The 17738-nt window shown below is 39.9% G+C and overlaps 1 protein-coding gene across 1 annotated transcript in view; it reads right to left on the bottom strand.

The window, feature by feature from the left end:
* Positions 1 to 8848: 8848 nt before the first annotated feature.
* The window catches only part of Amtn (amelotin), an 11109-nt gene continuing 2219 nt past the window's right edge, over positions 8849 to 17738 (bottom strand). The window contains exons 3-7 of the mRNA XM_013350852.1: positions 16861 to 16926; positions 15505 to 15594; positions 13108 to 13143; positions 11687 to 11713; positions 8849 to 9160 (exon numbers count right to left, since the gene is read on the bottom strand). Coding sequence (XP_013206306.1) covers positions 8849 to 9160; positions 11687 to 11713; positions 13108 to 13143; positions 15505 to 15594; positions 16861 to 16926 — 531 coding nt within the window. The remainder of the gene's footprint in view (positions 9161 to 11686; positions 11714 to 13107; positions 13144 to 15504; positions 15595 to 16860; positions 16927 to 17738) is intronic.

The following is a 17738-nucleotide window of genomic DNA, read 5'->3' as shown; positions in this document are numbered from 1 at the left end:
TTTCTCTCTCTCTCTGGAAAACCTGTGGGAATTGGTACTTTCTCCCATGTGGGTTTTGAGGATTTAACTCAGGTCATCAGACTTGGTGGCAAACACCCTTTCTTTCTAAGCCATCTCACTATTCTGATTATATAAACCTAAAATTATTTCCAAATAAAATGTAAAATCATATTATGAAATAAGAAGTTTAATTAAGCTTCTTTGCCTTGATTCAGTTGTTAGCAAAATGGTGTAGCTATGATTGGATCTGCATGGAAAAATAAAGACTTGAATGTAGTTGGGATTTTCTTTTGTAAGGGGACCACTTCAACACAGAAAGCAGGCGCAGTGCTGGTGTGCACAGCTGCACAGTCACCACAAAAAACTGTTCCTGGAGAATGAAAATGTCATCTTCTCCAGAATCTTTTTTGACATGGACATTTATAATCTTCCCTTTACAATTAATTGTTACATCTTAGGCCTATTAAGACCGCCAACGTGCTTGTTTTTGCTCTTTAGCTATTAAAGGGGATGGTAAGTATATTGTTCTAGTAGTTACCTGATTGTTTTAAATTCATACCTCATTTTATCTTCTATGTGACATGGCAATTATTATTAGCACTAGCTATGTACATATTTCTTTCTTTTTTTAAAAGAGAAAACAGCCCTTTTTAAAAAAATAAAATATTTGTTAGTGCTCAGAACAAATCTTTGCTCACTTCCCTGAGCACAAATAACCAAACCTGCCTTTCTCATGATGATGACTCGTCCCCTTTTGTGGTTGCTTTTCTAGTTTTTATCCCTTGCTATCTTATTTTTTAATTAATTTTATTGAGCTACACATTTTTCTCTGCTCCCCTCTCTTCCTCTCCCCTCCCCTTCAACTCTTTTCCATGGTCCCCATGCTCCCAATTTACTCAGGAGATCTTGTCTTTTTCTTCTTCCTATGTAGATTAGATCCATTTATGTCTCTCTTAGGGTCCTCATTGTTGCCTAGGTTCTCTGGGATTGTGCTTTATAGGCTGGTTTTCTTTGCTTTATGTTTAAAAGCCACTTATGAGTGAGTACATTTGATAATTGTCTTTCTGGGTCTGGGTTACCTCACTCAATATGATGTTTTCTAGATCCATCCATTTGCTGCGATGTACGTATTTCTATATGCAGCCTGTAAGATGTCTCCCTTCAATTTCCTTACATTTGCAGAAAGTAAAAAGTAGATAATCACCAAGGCATGGTGACCCATACTCATAACTCTCACGCTGGCAAGGCAGAGGCAGGGGGATTTCCACAAGTTTGAAGCCAGCCAGGTCTACATAATGAAACTCTATCTCAAAAAAGATGGGGATGGGAAAAAGAAATCAAATTCTCTTGCTCATATAGGCAAGTGCAATGAATTATAATAGCCAAGGTTATTACATTGCTAATGTGTGTCAGAAAGGTTGCCAAGTAGTCTACAAATAGCCAATGCTAATGTTCTTTACAGTTTTGTCGGGGAGTTGAAGTAGACATAGTGTTTACACCCGACTGCTCGTGATGGTGTGGGGAAGAGATCAGAACTGGGGGAGAAAATGAAAACAAATAGAAACTGCAGAAGGAGTATGAGGGAGGCGATTACATTTCTGAATGGGTCATGTATGTACCATAGTGTTCTCTTTGGTTTACTAAAGAAACATGATTTGTTGAAATGCAAAGACATTGAATGTTATAAAGTTTTAAAGACCGAGATTTGATCCCTATGAGAGTGTAAGTTGGCAATGCTCATCAGGTTTTTGTGGTAGCACTTGCTGAGTATAGTGAAGATTCGTGAGCATTTCTTTTTTCAGACAGAATAACCAGTTTCAGATGGTCTGGTGAGACATTCCTTTGAAAAGCAAATAAGGCAGTTATAGTGTGTGGGGCAGACGGGGTGTGGACTTGGCAAAATGGTTGGTAATTAACTGGGTGAAGCTTGCTGACACAAAGTCTGATTTGAGTGGTGATACAGACGTGTCTGGTACTTATTATAGTATAGGGGGTTTCCTTGGTGGACACTACACAAGTGGAAGTGGGTGAGAAGAGACGGAATTATTAAACAGTCTCGCATAGCTGGTCAGACATGCGCAGTGCTCCCAGAACACACAAAACTCCTGCCGGGAGTCCTGAGGGCATTGCTGCAGTCATGCATCCTCATCGTTCCCACTCGCAGAGAAGCATCAAACATTGGTCCATCCTTCACCAAGACAAGAGTGCTTGTCTATACATTTCACTTCATATTGGTGGGAGGAAGTAAAGTTCTCTTTGGATGTAAGTCTTTTCCATGTTTGCTGAATTCCTTTACCTTAGAAGCCCAGATCGTGTTTGTTACTTCCATCTGATATCCCAGGGGCGAGGACTGATTGAACTGGAATTGTCCTGTAGGGGGAGGGCTTGTAAGTCGGTCAGATATTTCACATGGGTGAACGTCATTCTGAAACACTAGCACTTTCTTTTCTTACCAAGCACCCTGCTTCTGTCACCATAGGTGCTTATGTTGGAGCACTGGAAAAGGATACAGGGAAAAAAGCCAAATCCTTGCACCAATTCCAGTTTTGGGGCTGGGAGAAGGAGAAAAACCAAACCAAACCAAACTGAAACAACCCAAAACAAAGTAATAGAAAACTCCAAATTTACTTTATGTCCACACAGGTAAAGATTTCAAATATAAAATTTCTTTAGCTATATCAGGAAATTGACGAATAAGTGTAGGTAATCAACAAAGTGTTTTAAAATGTAATTACTAAAGTTGTTTGAGAAAATATTCATCCAAGAGTACAGAGCAGTAGCAGATAAGCCATGGGGTTTGGATCACTAATTCTATTTCTTATACTTTTAAGAGCTGATTTTTATTTACTCCTGCTTTAAGAAACAGTCACGATAATTAACCCGTAGCTCTAGGGTTCAGCATTTGCTGTGCTGCAACAGCTTAGAAAGCATTGCAGGCTCCAGGAGGGCTTGTGGAGACGTTAGCAGAAAGATAAAATATCAGCAGCCAGACAAAACGCACCTGCCTTTAATGTAGCCCTGGGGAGGCAGAGGCAGCTTTAGTGTAGCCCTGTGCAGTGAGAAAGCCCTTTTCAGGGAATGTGTGGAGAGGGATAGAACAGGGTACCCCATGCTCTTCTCTGGCTATCTTGTGGATACATGATAAGCATACACCTCACCTGCATATACAGAAACAGAATAATCAAGAAAGATTTAAAAATTTAGTGCATATGCTTTATAGCAGCACTATGACATTTTAGTTTCTGAATGGAAACTCACACAAGTGCAGATCGTATCAGTTACTTTCTCATCGCCGTGGCAGTTACCTACAAAAGCAGCTGACAGGAGAAGCTTGTTTTTGATCGTGGTTCAAAGCGGTGCCGTTTCTCATGGCTGCTGAAGTAGGAACGTGGAGTTGGTCACACTTGAATAGCTTAGGAAACAGGATTAGACTGGCAGCAGAGATGGCCCAGCGTTCTCTGGACCAGCACACACAGGGCCCAGCATCCTCTATGGGTCTTATGTCTAGACCTCCCAAAACAGCACCACTAGCTGGGGAGTAAGTATTCACATGTGTGTGTGTGTGGGGGGGGGCGGGACAGTCCACATATAAGCATAATATAATGAAAGAATAATATAACGTTTTGGCATCTAGTCTATATACACATGTGTGCACTCACAAGCACACCACACTTAATAAGTTTTTCCATATGAAATTATTTTTTTACTACATTTTATTTTTCTCTGTGTGTACATACACGTGTGAGCCCACACATACCATGGCATGTATGTGGAAACCATAGAACAGTTTCTGGAGTCTGTTTTCCTTCCACCATGTGTGACCCAGGGACTGAACTCATGCCGTCAAAGACTGGCAGCAGGCTCCTCTACCTGCTGAGCCATCTCAGCAGCCCCCCCCCCCCCCCAATTCTTATTTGTTTCCTTTAGGCTAGGATGGGACTGTTAATACTCAATCTGTGATTAGTATTTATTTTTATGAAATAATCACTTCTTATTTGTCATAGGGTGGAGTCAAGTATCACGTGGGGAGGTTCTTTATCAGAATTCGTCACCAACTCTCAGACAGGACAGTAGGAGTTGAGTTTCAGAGAACAATCAGGTATTGGGACCAGCAATCTCACTGAGAACCGTATACCCACTCTATCAATAGGAAGGCAAAATTCCATGAAGAAAAATGAGAACAGAAACTGATCCGTATAAAAATCTGTATGAAGTAAAGATAAGTAAATTATATTTTACTCTAAACAACTGAGAATACATTCAAGTAATTGAAAGCAAACCTTAAAAAATATGGTTGAAAACCGTAAGCTATAAATTTGGCATAGCACATTGCAACAGGAGCAATATAAAATCTTTAGAATCAAAAATGCTAATAAAATGATGAGAAAAATAGGAGTAATGGATAAGCACAGTCTTCTGAACATGGCCCCCTACACCTTAGGTTGATCTCTTTGGCCAAGTCTGCCAGTGTGTCCCTGAGAGAAAACCTGCATGTTGTTGCTGGGGCACTGGCTTCTCCCACACGTCACCCTTAGTTACCTTTCGTCTCCACTTGCTGTATGAATGGCTGTCGGATTTGAGACTTAATTCTTTGCAGGTATTGCTTGGTCTCTTAGCTCCACTTAATGAACCGCCTGTAGTTTTGCTGCCTGGAAACCACCAGGGGGCGGAGATTCCTAGCAAATCATAGCATTTGCAAATGTGAGGCAACTATTTTTAAAATACTAACCATTGTTGGTGTTTGTATGTGTTTTAAACATAACAGTCCTGGAGAGCACAGGTCTAAATTTAAGGACAGAATAACCAGGGGTTAAACTTCAACTTAAACACACTTGTGAAAACCATTAAACTTTAATAGGATAAATTTAAAAATCATGAATCACTAACAAGATATTTTATGTCTGTGGGTAGAGCTCATCATGTCAAAATGTCAGTTTTCCCCAATCTGATCTGCAAATTCAGTTCCATCTTATCTAGAACCCAGCAAAATATTCTTTATATCAACCTAAAAATCAATATATATAACATACAACACTAGGTGTGAGCCCTAATGTAAAATATCTAATCCAGCTAGTAGCAATGTATCAGTACTGGATCATCAGTTGCAAAAAAGGGACCACATTAAGAGGCTGATGATAGGATTAACTGTGTAAGAAGAGGAAAAAAGGAACTGAAAAATGTCTACATTCTCTTCCACTTTTCTGTAAACTCACAAATGTTGAAAATCTTTTAGTTTTTTAAATATAGCACTCCCCATCTGCATGTTGCTATTAAGAACTTCAAATGTGGCTTAAATGGAAACATATATTAGAATATATATTAGATTTCAGAGACTTAGTAGCATCAAAAAAGGTAAATGTACCATCAAAAACTTTATGTTGAATTTTTATCAAATTGTATTTTGGTTATCTTGAATAAAAAGATTTTTAGTGGCATGAAATTTTATCTGCTTATTTTTACCTTTTCCATGTGGCTGCTAGAAAATTTTAAATTCTGTAGGAGGCTGGAGTTGTATTTTATTAACAGGTATCCTTTGGACTTCTATATCTGCTACCTTGTTCAAGCTTTGATGGCTAAATTAGAATTAGAAGTAAATTAGGACTCAGTTCTACAGATGCTTTATATTTCCCACACCCTCAGTGTACACCATTTCCCTTTGTTTGGTGCTCAGCCCCTCAAGGCCTTGAGATGATGCTAGAAATTGACTCACAAGACGCTATATTTTGTAGCTTTTGCAACAGTAAGCCATCTTTGTTTTATTCATTTCTGAGGATTGAACCTGGACCTCTCATGTGCTAGACAAGCACATTCCACCATTGAATTAAGTACCCAGCCTGTTTCCCCATTTGTGTGTGTTGCTTGTGGAAACTTGAAGTTGTTGAAATCATTGCTATTGATTGATTTTCCATATTATCTAATTGGGCAGGGGCTCTCAATTAAACCCAGAGCTTTCCCATCGGATTTGTTTTGGTAGCCCTGTCTCCACCTTCTGAGACTGGAATTATAGGAGGCCACCATGCCCACCAGCATTTTATACTGGATTCTGGGAGTAATCTGGTACTATAGATGCATGTCAAGCACTTTGACTTCTGTGACATCTCTCCTAGCCCCCTGGACCTTTTTATGTTTTTATTGTGAGAAGGCTTAACTAAGTTGGCCAGGTTGGCCTTGAACTTCCTCTAGAGCAGTGACAGCGTTTGAGCTTGTGATCCTCCTGCCTCATCCTCCTTAGTAGCTGGGGTTATAGGTTGTGCCACCAGCATACAGTTAAGATAGTTTAGCCACAGCTAGTTGTGACTTCTATCCCCTCGGAGTTTCCTTTGTCTTACTAGAACTTGTGTCAGATGGCATTGGTGTGGTCATAGGTATTTTTTGAATGTGCCTAAGGAAAATTAAATTAGGGATACATTAGTTTAGGCTTAGGGGAGAATATTTATGTGGTTTGTGAATAGTTATTTCTGGTAGTTCCATTCAGAAATGACTTGGAATGCTTCATTTGTCACTCAGGGTTTTCCCAAGTGAAAGGTCACAGTTGGTGTCACTATGGGACTGTGTTTTATGTGTATGGTAAAAGTGGGCATTTATGCCATTAACAAAAGGGAAAAATGTCTAAGCATTTGAAGCCAGGGACTAGTCTAAGAAAATGCTACTGGTTATCAGTTGGTAAATTGGTAACACCATTTCGGTTTTCACGGATGCCTCATTTACCAGGACAGTCATCCCACTCAGGGGTATATTTGTTATGTGGCACTTATAACTAAGTTTATTGCAATTTTTAATTTTTGGGTGGGGACTGAATCAAGTTGATTTCATCAGTATTAATTACTGTGTTAGGTCATGTAATAGTAAAACAAACAGTGGGAATTCCTATGTGCGAAGAGCAATATATGTAACCCGAAGAGGGCAAAGATACACAGATGTGACTTTGCTCAAAGTTGTTCTCAACATTTGATCACTGGAAGACCTCTGTGATCCTTTGGATGTATTGGCAAAGTAACTCTATTTTCATAGTAACAGTCAAATGTTATTTTAATTTTTAATTCTACCTGTCTGAGTAGTATACTGCAAAAATTTTTAACATTCAATGCAGAAGCAGATGAAAGAATCATAGTGTCTTCTGCTATATCAAACATAAGATTTCAAGACTAAAACTATTTTCTTGCTGAAGATTTTTTTTTGAAGTTGAACCACAAAAATGTCAATTTATATGCCTGTTTGAGAATCTGTAGATACACTGATGATAAGTCTTTAACCACTGAAGGACTTGGGATGGAATGAATTTCACGATGCATATTTAGGTCTATTATATACTGATGGTCCCAGGTACACATCCCGAGAAACATTATTAACTTGATGGGGGGTGGTTAGGGTGAAGTGGTTACTTATATTGTTTGATTATTAAATAAAACTCAGGAGTCAGATAGCTGGGTAAAAACCTGATTGATCTGAGTAGTGGTGGAGAAACAACCAGTGACTTCCTCTCTCTCTCCTTCCTCAATCCAGAAAGCCAATGAATCTTTCTAAGCCCCTCCCTACTGCTTCCTGTACCTGTATGTTCTGGGTCCTTGAGAACATCTACGGCTAATTCTGCTCGCCTACTAGCTAGCTCCACAGTCTGATTCAAAGAAAACTTTATTGACAGTCTCAGGAGTGTCAAGGTGTGGTCAGTATATCCCACAACACTGGGGGCTGGTTCAATTTCAACCCAGATGAATGCAGTTGTCTGAGTTATAAATTTAAGCAGATTAAGTTCTGCCTTTTATGTGGACAGGGCAGAGAGTATCACACTGGTCTGATTGAGTGCTTTTGTTAGTGATGTTTCCTGTTCTGAGCTGTAAGATGTGAGAAACAAATGCCTCAGTCCCACAGCTTTGACTCTAGGGCTGCTCCTGGGCTGGCGCTTGTTTCTACTGTTTGCCATAAATTATCACAAATAACTTGCTTATTGAAAATTAAATTTCTGTTTCTTCTTGGAGTGTGTTGTGAGGTGATTATGTGTAGGCCAGAATTTATCCCCACATCACAAACTATCCTCTCTCTTGGCAGAAATACTTCCCACTTCCAAAGGAAGTTCTAGGCTTAAAGTCATGAAGACATGCTGATGTAATTTCTGAAGGCATCCAACTTTCTTCCAGCCCCAAAGGAGAAAAAGTCAGTTTTCAAAATATATTTTAATATACATAACTTCCAGGTTTGATGTAGCATACCAAGAATTTCAAAGACAAATTGATCTATTTAATGATGTTTTTGAACTTGACATTCTCTTAATTCAATTTATCTCCTGAAATTTCAAGGAAAATCTCAGGTAAACTAAGAATTCATGCCTCCCGAAACCTTTCACGGTGTCTCAGTATTTTCCATCACGTGATTAATGAAGACGATTTACAAACCTCCAAATGTGGTGTGGGCTAGTCAAGGAGATCTTTGTGAGTTCCTAGAAGAAACAAAGTGATTGATTTTAGAGGCAGGTAAAAACATCCCATGCTTACACACGATGCGGGAATACAGATGGGCGGTGTACCCCTGGTGAATTTCAGACTATTACCAGTGGCTCCTTGCAATATTATGGTGATCCTAAGGCTCATTCCAAGTTGGTTATAGGCCCCATGTGCATGCGTGTGTGTGCGCATGTGCGAGTGTGTGTGTTGTGGAAGTTATATCAACAACTGATTGTTTTCTTCTTGGATTAATACTAGGATTGGTAGCCTAGTGGATTGGTAGCCTAGTAAAACTGTTGCTTCATGTGTCTTGATGCCCACGCGCATTGAGAAGGCTCCTTTCCTTGCCTGAGGTCTGTGTTTGTCAGTGCAAGGCAAAGAACCCCTCCGGGCCATTCTGCTGTTGCCCCTCACGGTGATGAGCAAGGTATAAGTAGGGACAGCTTACTATTCGGCGGGTCTGTCGTGGTTCCGTCCGTGGTGTGTGTGCCCCTGCGCATGCCTGCAGCGGTGCTCATTTCATAGTCGTCATCATCGGTGACCGCAGGAGTTGTGACGTGGCCCTGGGTGGGTCCTTGTGTAGCAGGACTTGTTCCTGCCTGTCTCGTAGGAAGGACTCCATTTTGTGCATCTGGTTTAGCCCCGGTCTGACTGGAGGGCAGAATGCCTCCGGGGAACAAGGGGTGGATAAGGAGTCCCGTGAAGATTTGTGAGGCTAAAGGCTGTTATAGGGAAGGAAACAGAAGAAAAGAACTCATTTTAACCAGGTTAACTAATCTTTTTTTGTTTAGAGGGAGGACAGCCGGGTGGGATAGGGATGGCCGAAGGGAGAGGCTAAAGTCAAAGAAGTCACAAAGGCCCGACATTCCTGGCATTTATGAGAAGTGTTGCTGGTTTCAGTGCTGGGATTTTTTTTGCTGACCTCTTTTTCCTTATAACAAAAGGACAGCTGGAAGTTCTGAGACTTGTCTGGACACAACGCTAAGGCAGAAATCCACAAAACACTGATAAGCTCTATTTGTCCTTTACCTAAAATACATTTTTTCTCTTGCCCATAAAAAGTTGAGACTAACAAGTTAGTAGAAAAATCAATGCAAGTTGATTAACCAGACGTTGCCTTCGTGGCTTGAGTCCCTTTAAGCTTCCTTTAGCATACTCTTCAAAGGCATTGCTGGGCTTGGCCAGGACTAGTTCTCTTGGCACTTGAGTCGCTGGTGCTTTTCTGAGATTACTGAAGGAACACCTCTTTTTCTGGGGCTTCCCTGGTTAGATTCTGCATTGGGCCTGGTAATCTGACTTTAAGTTAGTTCCCAAAGTCATTCTGAGGTGAAGACTGCCAGGCCTTAGATAGGGAAACACTGTCTCAGACTTAAGAGATCCTGAAGGCGGAGCTAGATCCCGCTAGTGAGACAGGCAGATTACAACATCGAACATTTCATAGGAATCATGGCACATGGTTTTGAAATACGGAAATTAGTGATTAACAGAGAAGGTTGTAAATTATCAGCACACATTTTATATAAGAGTAAGTATTGTTTTGTGAAATCATGTGTGTATCTTAGGCAGCACGAAAATATCACTGTTATAGGTCGAACTAAAAAATGTTTGAAAACTACTAATATAATAGAACACATGGCTGTGGCTCTAGATCTATTTTTTTTTGTCTTTGAGACAGTTTACTTAAGCTTGCTGAGCCTCAGTTTATCCTTACAGTTCTGTCATGGGTATGTACTTTAAAAGTGAGAGACTTGAAGTGCCTGTTGTATGAAAATGCCCCAACAGCAGGAAGATGTGAAGGAGGTAGTGATTCATGACTGGATTATTATTTAGGGTGGTATAGCAAATATAACATATAGCCCTTTAATAATATAAAAGTAATAAAAATAATAATTAAAAAATATGAAAAAATTTAAAACCATATTCTATGTGTTATTCTCAGTCCTGCCTGCCGAGAGAGCCTGTCTGAATCATTTCCTGTCTTGTAGATTTTTGCCTTCCCCTTAATAATAATTAAAAAATATGAAAAAACTTAAAACCATATTCTATGTGTAATGATCTGTCCTGTCCCTTTAAGAAACAAGCCACACCCACTCCCTCCCTTGTCTGCCAGGCAAGCTGATCTTCAGCTTCTAGCCTGAGTCCCTTCTCTCTTTTCTGGCTCCCTCTCGAAGAGGCAGCTTCTATCTCTCCCCACTTCTTCCCTTCCCCCTTCTGTTTCTCTCTGTCTCTCTCTGTCTCTCTCTCTGTCTCTGTCTCTCTCTCTTTCTGCCTCTTTGCTCTTCTCCCTCCCCCCTTCTCCCTTTCCCCTCCATAACTCACTAAATAAATTCCCAACCTTACTCTGAATGGTGTGCCTATCCATGTCTCTGTCTCTTGCCCACCATGTGGCTCCCTGCCCAGGACCAGACCTATGGTGTAGTCTCGTGGTGTGCCATCTGTCTGTCTCTCCTCGTGGGACTGGCTTCCCCATCGAGTTCCCTGCCTGGGACTCATGGCCTGCTGTAGTCACGTGGGAAACTGCACCATCCTTGCCGGGGACTGGCTGCTCTTGGGACCTGCTGCCTACTGCCGCTGCTTGAGGGCCTGCAGCGTTTCTGCTGCTGCAGCCACTCGGGGGTCTGCAGCATTTTAATTAATTCATTACACTATGATGCTACCTCAATTACTTATTTCTGTTGTCATGTTTAGATACCACAGTAGTCCAAATACATGTCTATAAACATGATCTGTGCATAATTGCATAGAAATTATGAGTGAGGATAATAAAAATTTTAATTCTTATTTTTCAGTTATTTGTGTCTATTAGAAGGAATTAATTCATTACAACCAGAATATAGAAAAAACTCTCATAAAATGGAAAGTACAACAGATTTAATCCTTCCTGAAGAGTCAGTATGTATATTACTTTGTGTCTACATCTATGGAATAATGTATAATCTTCAATATAAAATTTAAGTTAATCAAAATAAAGTTTAAACGTGTGCAGTGGCCCTCTGGGTTAATACTGAGTCTGATGGCAATATATAGAAAGCTAATGCAAAGTTAAATTAATGGAAACTAGTAGGAGAAAGATGACAAAATCTTTAACTGAGAAAGAATAATCAACTCTAAGGAGCTGTAAAAATGCACAGCTCATGGTAGGAGAAGGTGGGGGAGGGGATGTGATCGAAAGAGCTGGAAGGGCAGAGGACACTGGGAGAAATGAGAAGAATTTAAAATGGTAGTGACTTAAGAGATTTTCTTCTTACCAGTTCTTCTGAGCTTAGGAAAGTACCCTAAAAGCAAAATGACAAATAGAAGCAATTAGAGAACTTTCAATATATTCAGTGCAATGTATATATTATAACTCAAAACCTTCAAATACTTCTCAGTATTATAAAGAAATTGGATGATCTGGTATCTATATCATAAAACTCATGTCAGCATGTGGTTTGAGACTGCTCATGTTTATTATTGAATAATGTGACTTAGCTTTGAAAACCATACATACATACATACATACACACACACACACATATATATAATTAGGTTATAGATATACATTGGAAAGAATCTGGAGAATACAGAAAGCAACAGAAAAAAATAATCCTATGATTTACATATGATGGGTCTTTCCAGGTGTTGTTTTACAAATTTATTCTTCATGTAATAGAAACTCATTTATATAGTTATTTTTCTTTCCTTTTTTCTTAGTATTTTGTAACAACCCCTATCTGTGTTATTGACAAATTGTGATAAATGCAATTTAAATGGCTATGTAATATTTATTTATGGCTATGTTGTAGTTCACTGAATTTTTCTGTTTTGATTTGGTCTTAAATTTAAGTTTTAGCTGTATTTTATACACCACAAATATTATTTAACGAGTATGTGGTACCTAAATCTTTGCTGCACTTCAGAATTTCTTTTCTTGAGATGTAGTCTCAAGATGTGGCATAAAGAGCCAATAGAAGTGGGTGTAGTGAATGACACACTCCTGTAATTCCAGCACTGGAGAGGTTGAGGCAGGAGGATTACAAACTCAAGAACATCCTAATAAGCTATACAGATGCCTGCTTAAACACAAAGGGTTGATAGGGATTTCGTATTAATATTCACCTCTCCTTTTAGGAATGGAGCTGCCATCTGATGTTAATGCTGATACTGGTTTTGGTCCTTGATAATTTTATCAGTGAGATCAAGAGTAACTTTTGTAAAAACTAATAGGAATAGAAGAAAGTGCCGAGAACTGACAAGAAAGAAAAAAGAGGTTGAGCATTGTGGGATAAACACATATGGCTAAAATAGATTTGATATTAAAAATAACCCCCCACATCATGGGTCATCATATTAATCCCACTAAGTTATTTCTTTTTTGACAGTGTGGTTCAGGGGTGACTGGCTGCTTTGTTTACTAAGGGTGTGGCTAGAGGGGTAACTGTATCTCACTCATTTTCAGACTGGATGCAGTGATGATGTTTACAAGAGATTGTGTCGTTGTTAACTGAAATGGTACCATGAAGGCCATAGAAGTGCACCTGCCAGCCTGCCAGGGCTAAGTAAGTGTTATATCTTGCTATTTTCAGTGCTCAAACAGTGCAAAGTGAGTTAGAATCCTGGTGCTTGATTGGTGAATTGAGACAAGAGAAGTACTCTGCACATGGGCAATTGAAAATCACAACAGTCTTACCTGAGCTCCAAGTTGCGTCACAATAATGGGTAACATCTAAAAAATAAAGGGACAAAAATCACTGTTGAAGTCGAATACGAGGGGATGTGTTAGGGGTCCCGCTTGCTCAGCAGCCCACACCCACAGTCGAGGTCTGGAAGGTAGATGAGAAGTACTGATAACTGGGTACGAGTTGCTTGCTTGCTGAAATGGATGAGGAGTTGGCATGCTGTGTATTTTCTGCTGCTCAAAAAAAAAAAAAAAAAAAGCTAGCCGCTAGCCTAACTTTACAAAAAAGAAACTCAAGTCTTAAGCTTTTATTTTGATTTCCACAGGAAATCCAGTGTCAGGAAAAGTCATCAAAATTGACTTTCGACTTAGTATGTACTACCCTGAAGGATTTGTGTCTGACCGGCTCCTGCTCTTGCCATTTTCCCATTCAGCTGGCACAGCAGTGCCTGTCAGGCCAACAGTGAGAGGCACACATCTTTCTATAGTAGTAATCAGCTCCTTGTCTCCCGGCAGCAAAATATGACAGCAGAGGAACAACGAATCCAAACAACTGTCAGGGTGGGTGACGAAGGGATAGGGTTGTGAAGAAAACCAAATTAAAATCTCCTTTTAATGGAAAACTGGAGTGGAAGGAACAAAAATAAATAAATAAAAAGGGGAAATGGGTGGGTACATAAGTGACCATGATAACGAAATTTAACCTAATTGCTCAGCAGTGTAATTACAAAGGAGATACCTTGTCTCAGTTATTGCTTGGAAGTTGTCTGAAGTAATGAGAGCGAACACGAGTGTGTTTACTGCCTTGCACAAACTGTTCTAGACACTTATTTTTTGTAATTTTTGCAACAGTCAGAGGAAGCCTCTACTTTAATGCCTCTTCTACATTTTGAGGAAGGTAAGTCCTACCAGGCTGAAATAACTCGCCCACATGGCGCCGGCTGTTTACACAGAGAGCTGGGATTTGACTAGCTTTGTGGTTCTGCATCCTTTCTTCCCAAGGTTGGCTTTGGTAGTTAAAGGCTACAAACGTAGGCTTGTGTCAGAGAAAGTGATCCAACTTTATATTGCTTTTCAAACATTTATGTTTCTGCCTGTAAATTAGCACTTCTGTCTGTCATCATCTTTGGTCAGAGAAACCTCTTTATGTCTTATTTATTTATTTATTTATTTATTTATTTATTTATTTATTTATTTATTTATTTATTTTGGTGATGGGTCACAGGTATGGCAAAGACTCAAAACTGATCTAAATGCTGAGAATAAAAAGATCACTGAGTGCTTAGCCCTAAGAGGGACATCTCTACCACAGTGTCAGAGGCTCAGAGGGAAGTACAGAGTGTGGCAAATAGAATGGGAAAGCTGGAGGAAGGGACCGAGTGGTGGGCAATGCTGTCCTGTGGGAAGGACTGGGCTGTCACACTCTTGAACTCTTAGCTGCTGTAATTACCTGTGCAAACCCTGCATAAGATGGGAACTGCGAAAATTCTGTCATGGACAGGGGAGGGACCCACGAGGCCCCACCCCTCTCTGAGGATTCAGAGTAGCAGAGAGACATCTTCTTCAGTACATAGCCATGTACTGTTTGTTCATGTTTCTTTAAGTGATACTTCACCTGTGCTTTTGTACATTAACCTAATCAAGCTCATTGATTGCACACAATAAAGGATGTGCAAGAAGAAGGGAGATTATATAGAAAGAGGAAGGCCAACCACTGGGAGGAGGACGAAAAGAGGGACATGGAAAGAAATGGGGGGTATTTATGATAGAAATACTTCATAGGCATGTATGAGAATGTCATAATGGGACCCATTATTATGTAAAATATATGCTTATAAAGTTCTTCCAAAAAATTATCCACTCTACATAGGAAGAGGCAGGTTAGAGGGACTGGAGCTAGGCCTGGCCCAGAGACACTGGGGAATTCCCAGCAAGACTGAGGAATCAATGATTTAACATTGCTGCGCGTTGGGGAATGTGCAATGTCCAATCTTCTGTACAAACCTTTTATAATATGCTCACTAATGCCTCTGACTCTGGGGAATAAGATGCTGGGCTGAGTCTGTTTCTTTTCAAATATTTTAATTTTTAAGTCACCATCCTGTGATCTAGTAGATACTAGCATGGCATATGACCTTCATGTTTTCTTGCTAGAATGTGGTAATAATTTTCCTATTTTCTGCAGTAAGAAATTATGTATATAGCAGCATACTATGCGGTTAGTGAAAATAACACTGTACACAAGCACTTGAAGGTGTTGAAACAATTCAAGCCATTTTGTGTTCATAGAACAAACACCTGCAAACCATCTGCTTACAGTTTATATGACCCTTGAAGAAGACTGTTTGATCCCATAGCTTCAGCTGAGGGAAAATGTCCTGAGTTCAGGAAGCCTTTCCCTTGACTTACCTGGGGTTGCAGCTGTTGTGATCTGCTCAGCGGGCCCAGGGTAAAAGGGAGTGTCTGGGCACCATGTGCCAGTCCAGTGGCAGGGTTGAGCTGTGGGGCATCAAAGAAGATTTTCATTATATTTCTTTCAGTTTGAACATCTGGGACCCTAAAATATGTCTATTAAAGATAAAATATAGATTTAAAGGAAGAATTTCGTACATAAGTTCATACTATTTTATTGTGTGTGTAATTAATCACAGATAAAATTCAGATGTTTAATTTTCTAGCTTTGTTTTTTATGTGTCTGCATGTGTGTCAGCATGTGTGTATGTATGTTTGTCTGTATGTAAGTATGTATATGAGTGCAGGTGCCTAAGTAGGGCAGATGAGGGCATTTGTGAGCTGATCTACACAAGTGCAGGGAACCAAGTCTCTGGTCTTCTACAAGAGCGGTGTGGGGTCTTCTGCCATGCTACAAGTCCTCTGCAAGTGCTCTTAACTACTGAGCCACCTATCAAAATCCTACACTAAACTATAAAGAAAGAAAAATTAGTATGTACATGTTCATGCTAAGCATGTGTTTGTAGAAGTCAGAGGGCAACTTCGCTGTGCCTGTTTTCTTCTTCCCCATTTATGTGGTTCCTGGGCTTCAAACTCAGATTGTTGGCCTTTTGCTTTTTACAAACTGAGCTGCTTGTCTCTGCTTCCCCAGGAATTAAAATTTTTTCTTGTCATCTCTGAGACCATTTAAGTAATTTACCCCCTATGCAATAATGGTTATTGGACATTTTCTGATTGCTTTTTTGCCTTAAGAAGTGAATTATTTCATAGATATTTCCAGACAAAATTATGAGATACAGAAAAACATACTGAGTCTGGAGCATGGGTTAATGCTGTATTTCAATATGAACACTGGAAAAGTCATGAGGGAAATACTTTTCTTCCCCAAACAGATGACTCTTTAAAGATGTTCTATGAGCAAAGATGTTACTGTCCTGTTGTCACCCTAGAGGGTCACAATAGCAATCATAGTGTTTATGTGGGATGTGGATATAATAGGGGCTGTCAAGGAAGGTCTGGTGCAGAAGCTGGGGCAGGATCTTAGAGAAGAGGTATCAGGATCTGGAGATTAAAAATTAGAATGAGGTCAGTGCTACAGAGGGGCTTGTGAGAAAAGCTTTCGAAGGTTTATTGAGTGGCGCCTGACTCTCTGAATATCCTCTTGCTCCTCTTCCAGCCCATGTGCAGTGAATGTGTGTGCATATGCACTTGTGGACAGACATTTCCATATGTTCTTGACTCTCCTCCATGCTTAGTATTAGGTGCCAGATTAATTAAACCAAAGGTAGTGCGGTGATGTAAGAGAGTACTTACCAATTGCAGGTCTGAATTCCAGGTGAGCAGCTGTGCTAGTGGTATTAGACTTATGGAAGGAAAGATCTGCGGGGCATCGAAACTGGGCATTAGACAAGAGATTATCTCTTTGTGCTGCAGCATCAATGGTAGATAGATAGTCTCAAGTAGTTTATACTGCTCTCCAAGGTATAGTCACCATCAGCTCTCTCACTGCTCACCAATGGTCTGCATGAGGCCTCATTGTCTCCTGTGTAGTTCTGGATGGCCTAGTAGTATGCCAAGTTTATGATATTTATCAAGTGATTTATTTATGATTATTATTTAGTTATATTTTTGTCTTAATACTCACTCAATTTCACACATAAAGTTTTATATTCTTTTCCCTAAAGAATGTCTCTAATAGTATAAGATACAGGTTCTTTCAGCAGTTAGATTGATTCCACTTGAATGATCTACAGTGTCCAATAACTAAAGAGACAGCTTGAACTTCTAATACTTTTGACTCATATTTCATAATCTACATGAAGGCAAGGCAAGGATGAGTGAGAGTTGGAGTGGCAGGGAACATAGGAGCCAAAACAGTTTTCAAGGTTATTTAAATGTCTCGAGAAAACAGGCTTTATAGCAACAATCAGTTCATTGGTAGTGATGAAACTTAAGAAAATTTTGAGAGGGCACGGGGGAGGTCTCAGTGAATAAAGCATTTGCTGGGCAAACATGAGGACCTGAATTCAGATTCCTAGCTCTCATGTAAACAGCCACATGTGTGATTCCAGGGCTGGAGGTGGAAAAGAGGCATCCCATGGCTTCGCTGGCCTGCCAGTCTAGTCAATAGAGGAGGAGAATAGCAGAGGAAGGCCTCCTGAGGTCAGCCTCTTATCTCCATACATGTGCAC

This window comes from Microtus ochrogaster, linkage group LG1, assembly GCF_000317375.1.
Source record: "Microtus ochrogaster isolate Prairie Vole_2 linkage group LG1, MicOch1.0, whole genome shotgun sequence".
NCBI lineage: Eukaryota > Metazoa > Chordata > Mammalia > Rodentia > Cricetidae > Microtus > Microtus ochrogaster.
The sequence above is the reverse complement of the archived record's forward strand: the minus strand, read 5'-3'. Positions and strand labels throughout refer to the sequence as shown.